This window comes from Panulirus ornatus, chromosome 5 (genome assembly GCF_036320965.1).
Source record: "Panulirus ornatus isolate Po-2019 chromosome 5, ASM3632096v1, whole genome shotgun sequence".
Lineage (NCBI taxonomy): Eukaryota > Metazoa > Arthropoda > Malacostraca > Decapoda > Palinuridae > Panulirus > Panulirus ornatus.
In genome coordinates this window covers 29388715-29411638 of record NC_092228.1, presented here as the reverse complement: position 1 = coordinate 29411638, position 22924 = coordinate 29388715, and the positions used below count along the sequence as shown (strand labels likewise).

At 39.9% G+C, this 22924-nt stretch overlaps 1 protein-coding gene across 6 annotated transcripts in view; it reads left to right on the top strand.

Annotated features, from left to right (window-relative positions):
• The window catches only part of LOC139748649 (17S U2 SnRNP complex component HTATSF1-like), a 134864-nt gene extending 113977 nt beyond the window's left edge, over nucleotides 1-20887 (top strand). For all 6 annotated transcript variants that reach the window (XM_071661905.1, XM_071661902.1, XM_071661906.1 and 3 more), the window contains 3 exons: nucleotides 473-659; nucleotides 3464-3600; nucleotides 17709-20887. In XM_071661905.1, the coding sequence (XP_071518006.1) occupies nucleotides 473-659; nucleotides 3464-3600; nucleotides 17709-17793 (409 nt within the window). In that variant the 3' untranslated portion in view covers nucleotides 17794-20887. The remainder of the gene's footprint in view (nucleotides 1-472; nucleotides 660-3463; nucleotides 3601-17708) is intronic.
• Nucleotides 20888-22924: the final 2037 nt, after the last annotated feature.

Here is a 22924-nt window from a genome sequence, read left to right as displayed (position 1 = left end):
CCTTTACCAGGTGCCTTTCACACCCTCCTCCTTTCTTGCTCACACAGATGCTTTACTCTCCCTATAAGAGCTCCTTATATCCATAACGTCTTCCATAATGCACTACTGTCAACTTTATACTTTCTTGATCCATAAATACCACATACAAGGTACTTCTCTTCAAATAATTTGATAGAATAATTTCAAGTATGTGCTGATAAAAGTTTAGTAAGATGACTTGAATTAATGATAAGATATACTCTACAATATATTTTGTCTTAGCATTTAATGATTGCCTATCAAAATATTATCAACAAGAGCTCTGAACCAATGTTTTTTGATTTTCATTTTCACTGATGTTGTGAATGATCATTCTGCAGATGTCAGTGACTTGTTTGTACAAAGACTGTCTTCTTTGCAGAATCATGGGCCAGTGGCTCACAGCAGATCTTTCACTTGCAAATAGCTAGAAAGTGTTTTCTTATCTTTACAGGTTGTTTGATTGGCGACCAGAGCCCTTACGAGGCCAGAGACTGAAACATGAAAACACTGTTGTGATACGGAATGTGTTTGACCCTAAGGAATTCATTACTGCTATGGAAAAAATACTTGTTCACAAAGATGCTATGAGAAACCAGTGTTCAAATTTTGGGAGAATAAAGAAACTTGACCTTTATGATGTAAGTTGTTGCATATTTTATAGTGTTTGATTACAGATATATTAAAAATCATATGCGTTGAATGATTGTCATAGCTTTTCAGTTTGTGTATTATACCCTTTAGATTTTACTAATTTGTCAAAAATAATTGGATATAGAGGAAAAAATTCTCAAGAGTATGCAGAGAAGCAAATATTTTAAGTTCTGATAATAACATATAAAAGAAGAGGTATAATCAGAATTTGTAGTTTTCATGTCATGAATTGCATATTGTTGCTTTTAACAATAACAAGGTTATTTTTAGACTCCTGAAAATTATCAGAGCCCCAGCACTATCATTACATTCACATATCATCTTTCATTGTTCGGTAAAGTTTTAAAGGAGAACATAATTTCTTCTGCATGTTTTTCAGTCATCGTACATGCATCATATTTGTTGATTCCAGCTTTTGATACACCACAAAAAAGCTGTCACTTACATCTTACCTTCTAGCAGCCTTTAAGTCTATGAGAAGTTGGATGGGGCTTTATCAGTTTATACACTACTATTGTACAGGTTAACATTTTATTATGTCTCTATGATTAAAGTATGTAGGACATCATGTCATCATCTCTAGATCTGTCTGTCACATTGTCTGTGGATATGAACATATTCTTGTTTGCACAATGATTTAAGTATGAGACATGATAGGGGTTTTAGGATGCATAGATTTGCATATTGATTTGAAAAAACTTAATTTTTTGCAAGTGCTATGACTTAACAGTGAGGAATGGGGAGAGCAAATGACATGAGGGGGGTGGATGAGGAATAGGATGTATTTAGGGAAGCAGTGATGGCATGTGCAAATGATGTATGTGGCATGAGAAAGGTGGGAGATTGGTGGATTAGAAAGGGTAGCGAGTGGCGGGATGAAGAAGTAAAGTTGTCAATGAAAGAGAAAAGAGAGGCGTTTGGACGATACGTGCAAGGAAGTAGTGCAAATGACTAGGAGATGTATGAAAGAAAGTGGCAGGAGGTCAAGAGAAAGGTGCAAGGGTTGAAAAAGAGAGCAAATGAGAGTTGGAATGAGGGAGTACCATTAAATTTTAGGGAGAATGTAAAGATGTTTTGGAAGGAGGTAAATAAAGTGTGTAAGATAAGAGAACGAATGGAGACATCAGTGAAGGGGGCAAGTGCAGAAGTAATAACGGGTTGTGGTGAAGTGAGGAGATGCAGTGAGTATTTTAAAGGTTTGTTGAATGTCTTTGATGATAGAGTGGCAGATATAGGTTGATTTGGTTGGGGTGGTGTGTGAAGTGAGAGGATCAGGGAGAATGATTTGGTAAAGAGAGAAGAGGTAGTGAAAGCTTTGCAGAAAATGAAATCTGGCAAGGCTTCAGGTTTGGATGGTATTGCAGTAGAATTTATTAGGAAAGTGGGTGACTGTGTTGTTGATATTCATTGTATGTATAGATCATGGTGAAGTGCCTGAGGATTGGCGGAATGCATGCATAGTGCCATTGTACATAGGCAAAGGGGATAAAGGTGAGTGTTCAAACTACAAAGGCATAAGTTTGTTGAGTATTCCTAGCAAAGTATATGGGGGGTATTAATTGAAAGGGTGAAAGCATGTACAGAGCATCAGATTAGGGAAGAGCAGTGTGGTTTCAGAAGTGGTAGAGGATGTGTGGATCAGGTGTTTGCTTTGAAAAATGTGTGTGAGAAATAGTTAGAAAAACAGATGGATCTGTATGTAGCATTTATGGATCTGGAGAGGGTATATGATAGGGTTGATAGAGATGTTCTGTGGAAGGTATTAAGAATATATGGTGTGGGAGGTAAGTTGTCAGAAGCAGTGAAAAGTTTTTACATAGGATGTAAGGCATGTGTACAAGTAGGAAGAGAGAAAAGTGATCGGTTCCCAGTGAATGTCAGTTTGCGCCAGGTGTGCATGATGTCTCCATGGATGTTTAATTTGTTTATGGATGAGGTAGTTAGGGAGGTGAATGCAAGAGTTTTGTAGAGAGGGGCAAGTATGCAGTCTGTTGTGAATGAGAGGGTGCAGGAAGCGAGTCAGTTCTTGTTTGCTGATGATATAGCGCTGGTGGCTGATTTGGGTGAGAAACTGCAGAAGTTGATGACTTAGTTTGGTAAAGTGTGTGAAAGAAGAAAGCTGAGAGTAGATGTGAATAAGAACAAGGTTATTAGGTTCAGTAGGGTTGAGGGACAAATTAATTGGGAGGTAAGTTTGAATGGAGAAAAACTGGAGGAAGTGAAGTGTTTTAGATGTCTGGGACTGGATTTAGCAGCGGATGGAACCATGGAAGCATAAGTGAGTCACAGGGTGGGAGAGGGGATGAAGTTTCTGGGAGTGTTGAAGAATGTGTGGAAGGCGAGAACGTTATCTCGGAGAGCAAAAATGGGTATGTTTGAAGGAATAGTGGTTCCAACAATGTTATATGGTTGTGAGGCATGGGCTATAGATAGGGTTGTATGGAGGAGTGTGGATGCGTTGTAAATGAGATGTTTGAGGACAGTATATAGTGTGAGTTGGTTTGATCGAGTAAGTAATGTGTGGTGGGATGGCGACGGGAATGGATGAAGGCAGCAAGTATGAATATGTACATGTGTATATATGTATATGTCTGTGTATGTATATGTATATGTTGAAATGTATAGGTATGTATATGAGCATGTGTGGGTGTTTATATATATACATGTTTATGTGGGTGGGTTGGGCCATTCTTTTGTCTGTTTCCTTGCACTACTTCACTAACGCAGGAGACAGCAATTAAGTATAATTACGATAAGGATAATATAACAAGATATGTTCTATCAATCACAGCTCCACCCAGAGGGGATAGTTCAAGTAAGGTTTGAAGAAGTGGAAGCAGCAGATATGTGTGTGGCAACCCTAAACAGACGTCTTTACAATGGCCGCACCCTGCAAGTGTCAACCTGGGATGGAAAGGAGAAATTTAGGTAGGAATAAGATTTTCCAGTTTTATTTATATTGTTTTCCTTTCTTCACATTTGTTTTACACCTTATCAGGCTGCACTGTGGTCTCAGTGATATGCATGATCTAGTATTTGCTGATAACCATGAGGAAGATTGAAACATTGTGATTAGTCCCAGGTGCATTTTTGTGTATGTCATATCTTCAGGGGAGATATCCCTACTAAAGATGTGATATACATTAAAGTGCATTAACATCTTATATTTCATTTTCCTCAAGATTGTTGGCCAACTATACCAGATATACTCACTCAGTAGACTTACACTTCTGTGATTCATACATTCATCATTGTACCCCTTGCCTCAGTATGTGGGCACTTTACAAGCACTCTCTTAGCTCTAAGATATCTCAAGTTCAGTCATACATATATTGAATAGCTTAACTAAGCAGTCAACAACACTGTCACCCCCCCCCCCCCTTTCTTGAGAACTCAGATGGAAGTTGTGTATAAATAAAACTCTTTTCTTCCTACTTCATCGCCATTTTCTGCATTAGTGAGGTAGCACCAGAAACAAAGAGAAGCTGCATTTGCTCAGATACATTCTGACATCCAAAAAATAGAAACATGTTTTAATATCATTCCATTTATTATGCCAATTTATTCTTTTTAACACTTAGTCTTTTAAAGTATTCATTCCATATGCTATGGCAATGTTGTTGTTTTCAACATTTAGTCATTTATAGTTTACTTGTCATATATGATCTCTAGCTTCTCCTCTGACGCAAATTGATCAGAGACACTAATCACTTTGACTTCTTAGGGAAATCATTGATACAGTTTACTTAGTATTCCGGTGAATTTGATATACATGTGCAGTGAGAAATATTGAAAGATAGATGGTATGTTTAAGGACTGTTGAGAATGCTTTGCAAATTGGTTCATGTATTTTTGTGCAGCAGCAGTATTGTAGCAGTTTTGCTGAAGCTTTCAATTGCTAGAGAAGAAGCAGAACATTGTGCAGATGTGTTGCTGGGTTGTTGGATATTTTATGAAGTTATGATGTTTGAGACATTAATTCATTTTGAAGATGTCTTGGAGAATTGTTAAGTTTTGAACTATTGCTGTAGCATAGATGGAAAATTGATAAGAACTGCTAAGGCATTTAGATAGTAATGGGGGACTAATAATGATGTTATTACTTATTTGTAGTTACCTACCTGTACTGTAAAGGAGGGGGTGTTTCACACTTGTGGTGCCCCATCTTTTGAACATTTTCTGTCATGCAGCTTCCAGAATTTTTGTATGGTGTCTGCATTAATTATTTTTTCTGTCATTATTTTCTATTCGTCCACTGCTCTTTTACTATAAAAGTACTTTCCTACATCCTCTCTGACAATTTTCATGCTTAGTTTCATGTATTGTCCTCTTATTGTTCTATCACTACATCAGTTGAAGAACTATTCACTGCATACACTATCAACCTGTTTTGAAAACTTAAAAGATTGTGATCAGGTCACTGCTCACTCCTCTCTTTCAGGGTGGGCAAATTTGAAGCCTCTCACCTATCCCTATAATTTGGCTTTAGTTATTCTTTGTTGCTGTCCTATGGACCTTCTCTGTTAGCTCTTTATGCTTTTTTAGGTATGGTGACCAAACTTGAGAGGCATACTCTAGTTTTGCATTATGTATGATGTGAACAACTTGTGTGCAAACAGTTGGTCTTCTTAACTGTTCTCTAAAACCAGGACTTTAATGACAGGTTAGGGATAGTGTCGACTCCCAAGTCTTTTCACAGTCAAATTCCTGCACCTTGTTTCTTTCCAAGTAATATTTATATTAAGGCCTTCTTTTATTGTGACCCATCTTCATTCCTTTACATATGCTCAGGTTGACTTCATCACCCACATATCAGACCAACTTTAGAAATTTGTCAAGGTACCCTTGTAAGGTGGTGCAGTCCTTCATGCTTTCCACTACCCCCATGACTTTTAATAACTGAATTGGCATTACTCCAGTCGGTACAGTGGTCATGACTTTTAATGTGCTTAAACAAAGCATTTGATTCTTGACCTGTCCTTATACTATATTTATGTTGCTTAAGTCTAACATAAAAATCCTTATCAGTTTGCCCAACATAAAAGATATTACAGTCTTTGTACAAAGAACTGTAACATTAATATTATTGAAGGTCCATACACATCGAATAGCTTTGTCATTGGCAAAATTTGTAAACCGTTCCTTGTCCACATAATAAAGAAATTTTATGACAGGCACACTTACCTGAACACCACCGTCTGGTAATACTTCTTTACCAATGGCATCTTAGCTCTGTCTTTTCCTGTTATATCAACTGACTATTCTACGTATTCTATTTCATTCTTCTATCTCTCGTGATGCACACACTTACTCACACACACACATATATATAGAGCAAGGTTATTAGGTACAGTAGGGTTTAGGGACAAATCAGTTGGGAGGTAAGATGGAATGGAGAATAACTGGAGGAAGTGAAGTGTTTTAGATTTTTGGGAGCCGATTTGGCAGTGGATGAAACCATAGAAGTGGAAGTGAGTCACAGGGTGGGGAGGGGGTGAAAGGTCTGGGAGCATTGAAAAATGTGGAAGGCAAGAAAATTATCTCAGAAAGCAAAAATGGGTATGTTTAATGGAATAGTGGTCCAAACAATGTTACATGGTTGTGAGGCGTGGGCTATAGATAGAGTTGTGCGGAAGAGGGTGGATATGTTGCAAGTGAGATGTTTGAGGATAAGATGTGGATTGAACCAGGGCATTTGAAACGTTTGGGGTAAACCATGGAAAGTTTTGTGGGGCCTGGATGTGGAAAGGGAGCTGTGGTTTCAATGCATTATCATAACAGCTAAAGATTGAGTGCGATCAAATGAGGCCTTTGTTTACTTTTCCTAGCGCTACCCCGCGCACTGAGGGGGTTGGGGGTGTCATTTTATGTATGGTGGGGTGGCAACAGGAATCAATAAAGGCAGCAAGTATGAATTATGTATGTGTGTATATATGTATGTGTCTGTGTATGTATATATGTTTAAAATATTGAAATGTATAGGTATGAATATTTGCGTGTGTGGACGTGTATGTATATACGTGTGTATGTGGGTTGGTTGGGCAGTTCTTTTGTCTGTTCCCGTGCGCTACCTCGCCAACGTTGGAGACAGCGACAAAGTATAATTTGAAAATATAAATGATAAAAATTATAAATTTATTTTATTATACTTAGTCGCTGTCTCCCACGTTAGCGAGGTAGTGCAAGGAAACAGATGAAAGAATGGCCCAGCCAACCCACATACACATGCATATACATAAATGCCCACACACGCACATATACATACCTATACATTTCAACGTATACATACATATACATACACAGACATACACATATATACACACGTACATATTCATACTTGCTGCCTTCATTCATTCCTGTCACCACATCGCCACACATGAAACAGTGGCCCCCTTCGTTGCATGCATGTGAAGTAGCACGAGGAAAAGACAACAAAGGCCATTCACATTCAATCTCAAGCTGTGATGTGTAATGCACCGAAACCCAGCTCCCTTTCCACATTCCAGGCCCCACGAAACTTTCCATGGTTTACCCCAGACGCTTCACATGCCCTGGTTCAATCCATTGACAGCACGTCCACCCTGGTATACCACATTGTTCCAATTCACTCTATTCCTTGCACGCCGTTCACTCCTGTATGTTCAGGCCCTGATCACTCAAAATCTTTTTCACTCCATCCTTTCACCTCCAATTTGGTTTCCCATTTCTCCTTGTTCCCTCCACCTCTGACACATATATCCTCTTTGTCAATCTTTCCTCACTCATTCTCTTCAAGTGACCAAGCCATTTCAATACACCTTCCTCCTTTCTCTCAACCACACTCTTTTTATTACCACACATTTCCCTTACCCTTTCATTACTTACTTGATCAAACCATCTCACACCACATATTGTCCTCAAATATCTCATCTCTAACACATCCACAATCCTCCACACAACCTTACCTATAGCCCATGCCTCGCAACCATATAACATTGTTGGAACCACTGTTCCTTCAAACATACCCATTTTTGCTCTCCGAAAGAATGTTCTCGCCTTTCACACATTCTTCAACACTCTCAGAACCTTCACCCCCCTCCCCCACCCTGTGATTCACTTCTGCTGCCATGGTTCCATCCACTGCCAAATCTACTCCCAGAATCTAAAACACTTCACTTCCTCCAGTTTTTCTCCATTCAAACTTATTATTATTATTATCATTATTATCATTATTATTATTTTGCTTTGTCGCTGTCTCCCGCATTTGCGAGGTAGCGCAAGGGAACAGATGAAAGAAATGGCCCAACCCACCCCCATACACATGTATATACATACACGTCCACACACGCAAATATACATACCTATACATCTCAATATACACATATATATAGACACACAGACATATACATATATACACATGTATATATATACACATGTAAGTGAGCTTGGGAAGGAGACTTGTGAGAGGAAGTACCAGGAGAGACTGAGTACAGAATGGAAAAAGGTGAGAACAATGGAAGTGAGGGGAGTGGGGGAGGAATGGGATGTATTTAGGGAATCAGTGATGGAGTGCGCAAAAGATGCTTGTGGCATAAGAAGCGTGGGAGGTGGGTTGATCAGAAAGGGTAGTGAGTGGTGGGATGAAGAAGTAAGATTATTAGTGAAAGAGAAGAGAGAGGCATTTGGACGATTTTTGCTGGGAAAAAATGCAATTGAGTGGGAGATGTATAAAAGAAAGAGACAGGAGGTCAAGAGAAAGGTGCAAGAGGTGAAAAAGAGGGCAAATGAGAGTTGGGGTGAGAGAGTATCATTGAATTTTAGGGAGAATAAAAAGATGTTCTGGAAGGAGGTAAATAAAGTGCGTAAGACAAGGGAGCAAATGGGAACTTCAGTGAAGGGCGCTAATGGGGAGGTGATAACAAGTAGTGGTGATGTGAGAAGGAGATGGAGTGAGTATTTTGAAGGTTTGTTGAATGTGTTTGATGATAGAGTGGCAGATATAGGGTGTTTTGGTCGAGGTGGTGTGCAAAGTGAGAGGGTTAGGGAAAATGATTTGATAAACAGAGAAGAGGTAGTAAAAGCTTTGCGGAAGATGAAAGCCGGCAAGGCAGCAGGTTTGGATGGTATTGCAGTGGAATCTATTAAAAAAAGGGTGACTGTATTGTTGACTGGTTGGTAAGGTTATTCAATGTATGTATGACTCATGGTGAGGTGCCTGAGGATTGGCGGAATGCGTGCATAGTGCCATTGTACAAAGGCAAAGGGGATAAGAGTGAGTGCTCAAATTACAGAGGTATAAGTTCGTTGAGTATTCCTGGTAAATTATATGGGAGGGTATTGATTGAGAGGGTGAAGGCATGTACAGAGCATCAGATTGGGGAAGAGCAGTGTGGTTTCAGAAGTGGTAGAGGATGTGTGGATCAGGTGTTTGCTTTGAAGAATGTATGTGAGAAATACTTAGAAAAGCAAATGGATTTGTATGTAGCATTTATGGATCTGGAGAAGGCATATGATAGAGTTGATAGAGATGCTCTGTGGAAGGTATTAAGAATATATGGTGTGGGAGGCAAGTTGTTAGAAGCAGTGAAAAGTTTTTATTTAGGATGTAAGGCATGTGTGCATGTAGGAAGAGAGGAAAGTGATTGGTTCTCAGTGAATGTAGGTTTGCGGCAGGGGTGTGTGATGTCTCCATGGTTGTTTAATTTGTTTATGGATGGGGTTGTTAGGGAGGTGAATGCAAGAGTTGCAATTGGGAGGTAAGCTTGAATGGAGAAAAGCTGGAGGAAGTGAAGTGTTTTAGATATCTGGGAGTGGATTTGGCAACGGATGGAACCATGGAAGCGGAAGTGAATCATAGGGTGAGGGAGGGGGCGAAAGTTCTGGGAGCGTTGAAGAATGTGTGGAAGTCGAGAATATTATCTCAGAAAGCAAAAATGGTTATGTTTGAAGGAATAGTGGTTCCAACAATGTTATATGGTTGCGAGGCGTGGGCTATGGATAGAGTTGTGCGCAGGAGGGTTGGAAATGAGATGTTTGATGACAATATGTGGTGTGAGGTGGTTTGATCGAGTAAGTAATGATAGGGTAAGAGAGATGTGTGATAATAAAAAGAGTGCGGTTGAGAGAGCAGAAGAGGGTGTTTTGAAATGGTTTGGTCACATGGAGAGAATAAGTGAGGAAAGATTGACCAGGAGGATGTATGTGTTAGAGGTGAAGGGAACGAGGAGAAGTGGGAGACCAAATTGGAGGTGGAAAGATGAAGTGAAAAAGATTTTGAGCGATCAGGGCCTGAACATGCAGGAGGGTGAAAGGCGTGCAAGGAATAGAGTGAATTGGAACAATGTGGTATACCGGGGTCGACGTGCTGTTAATGGATTGAACCAGGGCATGTGAAGCGTCTGGGGTGAACCATGGAAAGTTCTGTAGGGCCTGGATGTGGAAAGGGAGCTGTGGTTTCAGGTGTATTATTACATGACAGCTAGAGACTGAGTGTGAACGAATGTGTCCTTTGTTGTCTTTTCCTAGTGCTACCTCACGCACATTTGGGGGGAGGGGGTTGTTATTTCATGTGTGGCGGGGTGGCGATGGGAATAAGGGCCGACAGTATGAATTATGTACATGTGTATATATGTATGCGTCTGTGTGCGTATATATATGTATATGTTGAGATGTATAGGTATGTATATTTGCATGTGTGGACATGTATGTATATACATGTGTATGTGGGTGGGTTGGGCCATTTCTTTTGTCTGTTTCCTTGCGCTACCTCGGTAACGTGGGAGACAGCGACAGAGTAGAATAGATGAATATAATAAATAAATGAAAAAGATGTTTTGGAAGGAGGTGAATAACATGCATAAGACAAAAGTACAAATGGGAACATCAGTGAAGGGGGCAAGTGGGGTGGTAATAACAGTGATAAATTGAGGAGATGGAGTGAGTATTTTGAAGGTTTGTTGAATATCTTTGATGACAGAGTGGCAGATATAGGGTATTTTGGTTGGGATGGTGTGCAAAGTGAGAGGGTCAGGGAGAATGATTTGGTAAACAGAGAAGAGGTAGTGAAAACTTTGTGGAAGATGAAATCCAGCAAGGTGGCGGGCTTGGACGTTATTGCTTTGGAATTCATTAAAAAAGTTGGTGACTGAGTTGTTGACTGGTTGGTAAGGATAGTCACTGTATGTATGGATCATGGTGTAGTGCCTGAGGATTGGCAGAATGCATGCATAGTGCCATTGTACAAAGGCAAAGGGGATAAAGGGGATTGTTCAAACTATAGAGGCATAAGGTTGTTGAGTATTCCTGGGAAATTATATGGGAGGGTATTGAGTGAGAGGGTGAAGGCATATACAGAGCATCAGATTGGCAAAGAGCAGTGTGGTTTTAGAAGTGGTTAAGGATGTGTGGATCAGGTATTTGCTTTGACTCACGTATGTGAGAAATACTTAGAAGAACAGATTTGTATGTAGCATTTATGGATCTGGAGAAGGTATATGATAGGGTTGATAGAGATGCTTTGTGGAAGGATTTAAGAGTATATGGTGTGGGATGTAGGTTGCTAGAAGCAGTAAAAAGTTTTTACGAAGGATGTAAGGCATGTGTATGAGTAGGAAGAGAGGAGGGCAATTGGATCCCAGTGAATGTCAGTTTGCAGCAGGGGTGTGTCATGTCTATGGTTGTTTAATTTGTTTATGGATGGGGTGGTTAGGGAGGTAAATGTAAGAGTTTTGGGGAGAGAGGCAAGTATACAGTCTGTTGTGGATGAGAGGGCCTGTGTCAGAGATGGATGGAACAAGGAGAAGTGGGAGACCAAATTGGAGGTGGAAGGATGGAGTGAAAAAGATTTTGAGCCATCAGGGCCTGAATATACAGGAAGGTAAGAGGCATGCAGGGATTAGAGTGAATTTGAATGATGTTGTTTACTTGGGTCAATGTGCTGTCATTGGACTGAAGAAGCACTGTGTAAAATACTTACAGATAGGTTAATATTGTAATATACCTAGTCCTCACTTTATGCAGGATCACTACATGCAATTTCATTATCATGCAAGGAATGTATTTTTACTAGTCTTTCTTTTAATGTTGTCAAAATTTTTACCATGCTGGTGTGCACGGTAGAAAGTGAGGCAAATCTTCATTGAATGTTAGTGGGTGGAGTAAGTATGGGTCTTGGGTGGAGTAAGTATGGGTCTTGGGTGGAGTGCACCATGTTCCTGCCAGCGGGTCAGCCTCGCAGTTACCACCATTGTATGTGGATCTATGCTACTTTTGCAATTTGGTTATACCTACTAATAGGTCTTGGGTGAAGTGCACCATGTTCCTGCCAGCGGGTCAGCCTCGCAGTTACCAACATTGTATGTGGATCTATGCTACTTTTACAGTTTGGTCATACCTACAAATGTGATTTTCCTGCTACCTGCCATGTCTGTGTTTGTTGATATGGCATCCAAACATCAAGTAACATCTCGTACCCCAAAACCAGCAGTTAAATAGAAAAAGAGCCTCTCTGACTTTAGAAATGAAGTTAGAAATCTTATTATGTGCTGTCAGTGGTGAGGGAGCATCAGTCCAGTAGAAAGTGTGCCAGAATTTCAGTGAGGGTTGGTGGCTTAAAATGAGCATGGGTCTTGTGTGGAGTGCTTTATATTCCTGCTAGCAGGTCAGTCTCACAGTTACTACCATTGCATATGGATCTTTGCTACTTGTGCAATTTGAGTATATCTGCTGATGCAAGTTTCCAGCATCATCTGAAGAACCACCGAGAACCAACAGTAATGCAGAATAGAACCTATCTGATCCTTGAAACAAAGTTAGAAATCTCATGATATAGTGATGCTGGTGAGGGATCACCAGTGCTTAGACATGCTTACAACCTTCATAAATCTGTAGTCTGCAGCATAAAGAAGAATGCAGAGAAAATTTGAAGTATTGAAGTCCACATTACTCCACTATCTACCAAGGTAAGCACAGTGGGTAGACATATAGAGAAGATGGAAAGTATTCTCTTGTTATACATAGAGCATGAGACAAAGAAAAAAAAGCTGCCTCACGAACCTTCAGCTTTGGTCTAAAGCTCAAGATTTATAAATGTTTACAGAAAAAAAATCCAATCTAGACCACTGGATGGTTTTGCAGTGGAATTTATTAAAAAAGGTGGTGACTGTGTTGTTGACTGGTTGTTGAGGATATTCAGTGTATTTATGGTTCATGGTGAAGTGCCTGAGGATTGGCGGAATGCATGCATAGTGCCATTGTACATAGGCAAAGGGGATAAATGTGAGGTTTAAGTTTGTTGGGTATTCCTGGGAAATTGTATGGGAGGGTATTGATTGAGAGGATAAAGGCATGTACAGAACATCAGACTAGGGAAGAGCAGTGTGGTTTCAGAAGTGGTATAGGATGTGTGGATCAGGTGTTTGCTTTGAAGAATGTATGTGATAAATACTTAGAAGAACAGATGGATTTATATGTAGCATTTATGGATCTGGAGAAGACACATGATAGAGTGGATAGAGATGCTCTGTGGAAGGTATTAACAATATATGGAGGTAAGTTGCTTGAAGCAGTGAAAAGTTTATATCAAAGATGTAAGGCATGTGTACGAGTAGGAAGAGAAGAAAGTGATTGGTTCCCAGTGAATGTCGGTTTTTGGCAGGAGTGCGTGATGTCTCCATGGTTGTTTAATCTGTTTATGGATGGGGTTGTTAGGGAGGTAAATGCAAGAGTTTTGGAGAGAGGGGAAAGTATGCAGTCTGTTTTGGATGAGAGGGCTTGGGAAGTGAGTCAGTTGTTGTTTGCTGATGATACAGTGCTGGTGGCTGATTTGGGTGAGAAGCTGCAGAAGTTGGTGACTGAGTTTGGTAAAATGTGCGAAAGAAGAAAGCTGAGAGTAAATGTGAATAAGAGCAAGGTCATTAGGTTCAGTAGAGTTGAGGGACAAGTTAATTGTGAGGTAAGTTTGGATGGAGAAAAACTGGAGGAAGTGAAGTGTTTTAGATATCTGGGAGTGGATTTAGCAGTGGATAGAACAATATAAGCGGAAGTGAGTCATTGGATGGGGGAGGGGGCGAAGGTACTGAAAGCGTTGAAGAATGTGTGGAAGGCAAGAACGTTAGTTTGCAGAGCAAAAATGGGTATGTTTCAAGGAATAGTGGTTCCAACAGTGTTATATGGTTGCAAGGTGTGGGCTATTGATAGGGTTGTGTGGAGGAGGGTGGATGTATTGGAAATGAGATGTTTGAGGACAGTATGTGGTGTGAGATGGTTTGATCCAGAATGAAAGGGTAAGAGAGATATGTGGTAATAAAAAGAGTGTGGTTGAGAGAGCAGAAGAGGGTGTATTGAAATGGCTAGGCCACATGGAGAGAATGAGTAAGGAAAGAGTGACAAAGAGGATATATGTGTCAGAGGTGGAGGGAACAAGGAGAAGTGGGAGACCAAATTGGAGGTGGAAGGATGGGTTGAAAAAGATTTTTAGCGATCGGGGCTTGAACATACAGGAGGGTGAAAGGCATGCAAGGAATAGAGTGAATTGGAACGATGTGGTATACTGGGGTCAATGTGCTGTCAGTGGATTGAACCAGGGCATGTGAAGCATTTAGGGTAAACCATGGAAAGTTTTGCGTTGCCTTAATGTGGAAAGGGAACTGTGGTTTTGGTGCATTACACATGACAGCTAGAGACTGAGTGTGAACGAATGTGGCCTTGTTGTCTTTTCCTAGCGCTACTTCATGCATGTGCAGGGAGAGGGGGTTGCCGTTTCATGTGTGGCGGGGTGGCAACAGGAATGGATGAAGGCAGCAAGTATGAGTGTGTACATGTATATATTTGTATATGTCTGTGTATGTATATGTATGTATACGTTGAAATGCTTAGGTATGTTAGGTATGTATGTATGTGTGCGTGAGGGCTTTTATGTATATACCTGTGTTTGTGGGTGGGTTGAGCCATTCTTTTGTCTGTTTCCTTGTGCTTGCTTGCAAACGTGAGAGACAGCAAATAAGTATGATATAAAGATATGTAAAAGGAAATGTCGATGAGCCAAGGCCATTATTTAAGCAAGTAAAGGATTGCTAGATAAGTTTATTTGACTTTGGAAGTTACATAACGTGAAGTTAATACGGGAATGTACCATTGCTGACCACGAAGCTGCTGAATACATCATAATTTTCTCTCAGTGTTTATTGGGTCGTGATGTGCAATTTCTCTTTTTGCGAGGTTTTCACAGAACATAACCCCCACATAAAGCCAGGGGTGAGTGTATTAAGTTTTCTGAATTGTTTGATATATTAGAAAAATCAAATATCAGAAACTTTTATTATCCAGAAAGGTTGATTCCCCAAGCATTTCAGATAACAGAAGTTCTAATTTACTTTAATGCGTTTCTAATAGTTTCCAGAAGACTGTTGATAATGTAATGATCACACTAGTCTCTGATGATTTTCTGGAGGGATAATCACACTCCAGTAGTTCAGATGATTTCATGTACTGGTTTGTGATAATTTTATGGAGGGATAATTGCACTTCAGTAGGAGTTCATATGATTTCATTTATTGAAACTTTACAATACACTACATGTTCATGGAGGAAATCCACCTCTTCAGGTGTACACAGATCACAAAGTTCAAATCCTGACAGAAGTGCACCCTCTTACCACCATGCCAATGTACAAACTGACCTGGCCATTCAAGGAAAAGTGGGAGGTACTTTGTGGCCAAAGGATGTTATGTGAGAATGGTTACCTTGGGGAGTGAGATGCTTGTTCATCTACTCTTCTTTTGCTATCTTGTCTTGATAATTCTTTCATGATGATTTGGTTAATAATAGGATGTGCTTTGAAGTTACAAGGGGATAGGTTAAAGTTATTGATATCAGCATTTAAGACAGATTCACTGACATTACAGTTAGCATTATCCAATGAGGGATATAATGTGACTGGTTTGTTAAGGTTTACTGGTGATGATTTTCTTGTTAGTACTTAGCATTAGCATTACTAGGGTCTTCTCTGTGTACTGAATGATTGTGCCAATAGCATCTCTCGGTTTCTATTTCACTGATAGTGTTGATATATTGGAAGGCAACATTAAAAGAACTTTTTTTGTACCTGTCTTACCTTAGCTAGGATAGGGAATAGGGCAACGCCAAAAATTTAGATCTGTCATCCTTTTCCACGTAATTGTTTTTTTAGCTCTTATCTTACCTTAGTTAAGTTAGGAGAATAGGGCAACACTAAACATTTCGATCTATCATCCTCTTCCACAGATTTGTTATTAGATGTATAAAATGTCTTCCTGGCTTTCCAGTAAGTGTTGTTGACAAACCATGTGGGATAACATAAATGCTTAAAAGTACATCTTATATGGTTACATTTGATATCTAGACTTGTGATGTCACATATATGCAGTGCTTTTTAAGATATGGACATAAGTACAGACATTTTCACAGAATTATCATGTAATGAAAAATAGTAATATAACTCTCAACTTTGGTAGGCATTTTGTAGATCTTGAAGGATAAGTGATCAGATTTCCCAGTTATCATCACATCAGGAAATGGACTCTGGCACCTGCAGCTTTTTTCTTGCTAAATAAAATTCTTTCATTATATACCATCCTCATTACTTTGCAGTAACTCAGGTTTTTCATGTTTACTCAAATGTTTACATACAGCTCACATACAGAGAAATATTTACTTGTCCATGAAAGGGTTTTTTGTATTCTAGGGGGATTTTTTTTAGTCTTTTGATATTTTAAGTACGTGGGTATAATTTGATATTGAAACACTGGGTTAAATGAATATCAGTCTTGAACAAAGATATTGCTGAAGACAACAAGCATAATTCCACAAAATATTTTCTTTGCTCTTGAAATCCAGGGTGGTCTAGATTTTAAGGTTATTTGTATATACTGTAATGGAAAAGGATCTATTCTTGATCTATGTATCAAATCACAATGTATCAGTTTTTTTTTTTTTTTTTTTTTTTTTTATACTTTGTCGCTGTCTCCCGCGTTTGCGAGGTAGCGCAAGGAAACAGACGAAAGAAATGGCCCAACCCCCCCATACACATGTACATACACACGTCCACACACGCAAATATACATACCTACACAGCTTTCCTTGGTTTACCCCGGACGCTTCACATGCCTTGATTCAATCCACTGACAGCACGTCAACCCCTGTATACCACATCGCTCCAATTCACTCTATTCCTTGCCCTCCTTTCACCCTCATGCATGTTCAGGCCCCGATCACACAAAATCCTTTTCACTCCATCTTTCCACCTCCAATTTGGTCTCCCTCTTCTCCTCGTTCCCTCCACCTCCGACACATATATCCTCTTGGTCAATCTTTCCTCACTCATTCTCTCCATGTGCCCAAACCATTTCAAAACACCCTCTTCTGCTCTCTCAACCACGCTCTTTTTATTTCCACACATCTCTCTTACCCTTACGTTACTTACTCGATCAAACCACCTCACACCACACATTGTCCTCAGACATCTCATTTCCAGCACATCCATCCTCCTGCGCACAACTCTATCCATAGCCCACGCCTCGCAACCATACAACATTGTTGGAACTACTATTCCTTCAAACATACCCATTTTTGCTTTCCGGGATAATGTTCTCGACTTCCACACATTTTTCAAGGCTCCCAAAATTTTCGCCCCCTCCCCCACCCTATGATCCACTTCCGCTTCCATGGTTCCATCCGCTGCCAGATCCACTCCCAGATATCTAAAACACTTCACTTCCTCCAGTTTTTCTCCATTCAAACTCACCTCCCAATTGACTTGACCCTCAACCCTACTGTACCTAATAACCTTGCTCTTATTCACATTTACTCTTAACTTTCTTCTTCCACACACTTTACCAAACTCCGTCACCAGCTTCTGCAGTTTCTCACATGAATCCGCCACCAGCGCTGTATCATCAGCGAACAACAACTGACTCACTTCCCAAGCTCTCTCATCTCCAACAGACTTTATGGTGTTTTTTTAATTTTTACATGTCTTTATGTTCTTGTTTTTTTATCGATTTATTCCATTTTCTCCTCAGGATTGAAGAAACAGAAGCAGAACGACAGGAAAGATTAAAGAAATGGAGCAAATTTTTGGAGGATGAAAAAGATGCAAAGCAGTGAAACCAGCAAAGAAATTTGGAGAGCATATATATATGTATATATGTTGGAAAGGATCACAATTTTTTGCTTGATCAAGTATATTCCTATGAGTCCATAGGGAAAATGAAACATAATAAGTTCCCAAGTGCACTTTCGAGTAATAATCACATCATCAGGGGAGATACAAGAAGGAAATATAAGTCAGCTGATATACAGTGAAGAGACGTAACTAGCTATGTCTCTTCGTTGTATTCAGCTGACTGATATTTCTTTCTTGTATCTCCCCTGATGATGTGATTATTACACAAAAGTGCGCACACACGAACACACACAATGATTAAACTTTGTTTATTATGTTGATGAGCATTTCACGGTCAAATTACTTTAGTTGATTATTCCAGTCTATCAGAATGCAAAGAAATAGCTAGAGCAGTTGAATATATATATCTCTTACTTACAAGGCTGTTTTTAAAGTTTTCAGCAGTACAATATTGATTATTAAATGTTCTAAAAAATGGATCATGTGTAATTTTTAAGACAGCCCGTTACTTCTACATCATTAGAAAACCAGTTTTCACTTGGGAGACTTCTTTCTGTCTTAATAGGATTAAGTTGTGGATGTGGTAGCTTGGTAAAACAAGCCCAGATTATCATTGTTATCAGCAGATTATTCCATACCATATGACTGAATTGCAACAGAATATCTAAACTCAACAGTGAATAGAATTACCAGTGCTGTATAGTTCTCTTTAGTATAGTCTCTCAGAAATTACAGAATGGAGTAGACACATATGATGAGATGGCAGTGCCCCTCTGTTAATCTATTCATGCATCTATCTATATCTCTGACACCCATTCCCTCTAGGAACTCCTTCGAGACAGTGGCCACAGCAAAAGGGTCTTTATAACTGGTGAATACTATTGCCACTTCTTGGCCATTAGTGCTTCATCCTTAACATGCTACTGGCAAAAGGCAACCCTGTCACTGCATTTCTAGAGGCTCCTGCTGAATGTTCCCTCTGTTAATCACATCATCTTATATCAGGAAGTCTCTCATCACAGAACATTTTTTGCAACTCATAGTTGAAGTTTGGGTACAGTAGATAATCACATTGAATGTGGTCATTACAAAGGAATGGTAACCACTGACTCGCCTTCTGTTAAATTGAAGTGTCCCTTACTTAACAAATAGCAAGTTAATCATCTTTCAGGAACCAGTTTTATTAAGCAGTACAAACATATAAATGATAGTTGGTAAACAAACCTTCACTGTAAACCACTATCTATTCATATATCTGATGCCCATTCCCTCCAGGAACTTCAGTGAAGTGAGTGGCCAAGGCAGAAGAGTTTCCTCTTGTCCCTGTCCTTACATGCTCCCTTACATACTCTATTCCACTTATTCTCCCATTATTTCTTTCCCTCTAGTGCTCTTCCACACTATTAACCCACATCATAGGCAGTCTTCTTCTCATACCAAACCCCCTTAATTGTACTGTCATACACTCTCCTTGATGCATGGGGTGACAGTGCTGTTTACTGTCAGGTAGGGTGGCACTAGGAATGGATGAAGGCAAGCAAGTATGAATATGTACATGTATACATATGTAAATTTTTTTCTTTATACTTTATCACTGTTTCCTGCGTCAGTGAGGTAGGGCAAGGAAACAGATGAAGAATGGCCCAGCCCCCCACATACACATATAAATACAGAAACACCCATACATGCACATATGCATACACATACATATACATACACAGACATATACATATATACACATGTACATATTCATACTTGCTGCCTTCATCCATTTCTGTCACCACCTCGCCACACAGGAAACAGCATCCTCAAACATTTCATTTCTAACACATCCACACCCCTCCACACAACTCTATCAATAGCCCAGGCCTCGCAACCATATAACATTGTTGGAACCACTATTTGTTCAAACATACCCATTTTTGCTCTCCAAGATAACATTCTTGCCTTCCACACATTTTTCAATGCTTCTAGAACCTTTGCCCCCTCCCCACCCTGTGACTCACTTCTGCTTCTATGGTTCCATCTACTGCTAATTCCTCTCCCAGATATTTAAAACTCTTCACTTCCTCCAGTTTTTCTCCATTCAAACGTACCTCTCAATTAACTTGCCCCTCAACCCTACTGAACCTAATAAATTTGCTCTTATTCACATTTACTCTTAATTTTCTCCTTTCGCTTCTTTTATCAAACTTAGTCACCTATCTCTGCAGTTTCTCACCTGAGTCAGCCACCTGCGCTGTATCATCAGCAAACAACTGACTTACTTCCCAAGCCCTCTCATCCACAACAGACTGCATACTTGCCCCTCTCTCCAAAACTCTTACATTCACTCCCCTAACCATCCCATCTATAAAAGAATTAAACAACCATGGAGACATCACACACCCCCTGCCGCAAACCGACATTCACTAGGAAGCAATCACTTTCCTCCCTTCTTATTCGTACACATGCCTTACATATGTATATGTTTTTTTTTTTTCTTTTTTTTGCTTTGTCGCTGTCTCCCGTGTTTGCGAGGTAGCGCAAGGAAACAGACGAAAGAAATGGCCCAACCCAACCCCATACACATGTATATACATACGTCCACACACGCAAATATACATACCTACACAGCTTTACCCCAGACGCTTCACATGCCCTGATTCAATCCACTGACAGCACGTCAACCCCCGTATACCACATCGATCCATTTCACTCTATTCCTTGCCCTCCATTCACCCTCCTGCATGTTCAGGCCCCGATCACACAAAATCTTTTTCACTCCATCTTTCCACCTCCAATTTGGTCTCCCACTTCTCCTCGTTCCCTCCACCTCCGACACATATATCCTCTTGGTCAATCTTTCCTCACTCATTCTCTCCATGTGCCCAAACCATTTCAAAACACCCTCTTCTGCTCTCTCAACCACGCTCTTTTTATTTCCACACATCTCTCTTACCCTTTCGTTACTTACTCGATCAAACCACCTCACACCACACATTGTCCTCAAACATCTCATTTCCAGCACATCCATCCTCCTGCACACAACTCTATCCATAGCCCACGCCTCGCAACCATACAACATTGTTGGAACCACTATTCCTTCAAACATACCCATTTTTTCTTTCCGAGATAATGTTCTCGACTTCCACACATTCTTCAAGGCTCCCAGGATTTTCGCCCCCTCCCCCACCCTATGATCCACTTCTGCTTCCATGGTTCCATCCGCTGCCAGATCCACTCCCAGATATCTAAAACACTTTACTTCCTCCAGTTTTTCTCCATTCAATTTTACCTCCCAATTGACTTGACCCTCAACCCTTCTGTACCTAATAACCTTGCTCTTATTCACATTTACTCTTAACTTTCTTCTTTCACACACTTTACCAAACTCAGTCACCAGCTTCTGCAGTTTCTCACATGAATCAGCCACCAGCGCTGTATCATCAGCGAACAACAACTGACTCACTTCCCAAGCTCTCTCATCCACAACAGACTTCATACTTGCCCCTCTTTCCAAAACTCTTGCATTCACCTCCCTAACAACCTCATCCATAAACAAATTAAATAACCATGGAGACATCACACACCCCTGCCGCAAACCTACATTCACTGAGAACCAATCACTTTCCTCTCTTCCTACACGTACATATGCCTTACATCCTCGATAAAAACTTTTCACTGCTTCTAACAACTTGCCTCCCACACCATATATTCTTAATACCTCCCACAGAGCATCTCTGTCAACTCTATCATATGCTTTCTCCAGATCCATAAATGCTACATACAAATCCATTTGCTTTTCTAAGTATTTCTCACATACATTCTTCAAAGCAAATACCTGATCCACACATCCTCTACCACTTCTGAAACCACACTGCTCTTCCTTATATGTATGTATATATAAGTATGTATATGTAAGTCTTCTTCTCAACATGTGTAGTTGAGAATGGCAGAGGAGAGAGGGAATTTTTGTGGTGTTGTTGGGATTTAAAAAACTTTTGGTGGTTGAGAATGGCAGAGGAGAGATGGAATTATTTTGGTGGTGTTAGGATTTTAGAAACTTTATGAATTTTCACATGATGAGGCAAATTGTCTCTGTGAAACATGCAGTGATGCATGCATAGAAAAATTATGTGCTAAATATAGTTATCTGAACTCCATCTGAATTGCGATTTCACCTTCATAACTATCATCACAGACTAGTGTGATCAACATATCAACAGTATGTATATATGTGTATGTGAATTGGTGTGTCTTTTTTCATCTGTTTCCTGGTGCTACCTCACTGACCTAGGAAACGGCAATCAAGGATGATAAATAAATAACATTCTTTCCACATGCCCAAGCCACTTATAGTATTGTTTCACCCACTCTACCACTGCATATTCATTTCTTTTACATTCCCTGCTGTGCCAAATCTCTCATACACCCCCCTCATTTTTTTTTCATTTCATCTAGTCATACCACATACTCCTCTCAAGTAGTTCATTTCAACGCCCTAGATTCTTTACCTATGTGACTCACTAAATGTCTTATGTTTCAGCTGCATAGGTCAGGTTGGGTGAACTATGCTTTCCCATAATCCTTTCTTCAGTTTCATACATACACCTTTACCCTTTATTATTCTATTAAGGGACCCATTGACTCTTCTACCCTGTACTGTTCTCTCCCTTATCTCTTCTTCCATATAACCATAGTTACCCAAGATAGCTCACAAATACTTAAAATCTGTCACTCCTTCCAGTCTTCCTCCTTTGAATCAATAACACAGTCTAGTACACCTTATCTTACTCTAAGGGCTTTGCAGAATTTTCACTATCACTGTTTCCTTTCAAACGCCATTACTTTTCTTTTGATCTCATTTGCCTTCAATTGTCTATGCCTACATACATCATAAAACACACTTACAACCTTCTGCAACTCCTCCTCACTCTCACCTAACAACATAGTATTATTCTAAAACAGGCTTGCCACTAGCTACCGTACCTCACCACCACACTCCATTTCTGCACCCACTTTCCCTATTTATACTTTCATCTTCTTATCACTCCATCCCTCTATATTTTAAAAAGCCATGGTGACATTACATAGCCCTACTTCACACCCACATGTATACTAGAACTTTTG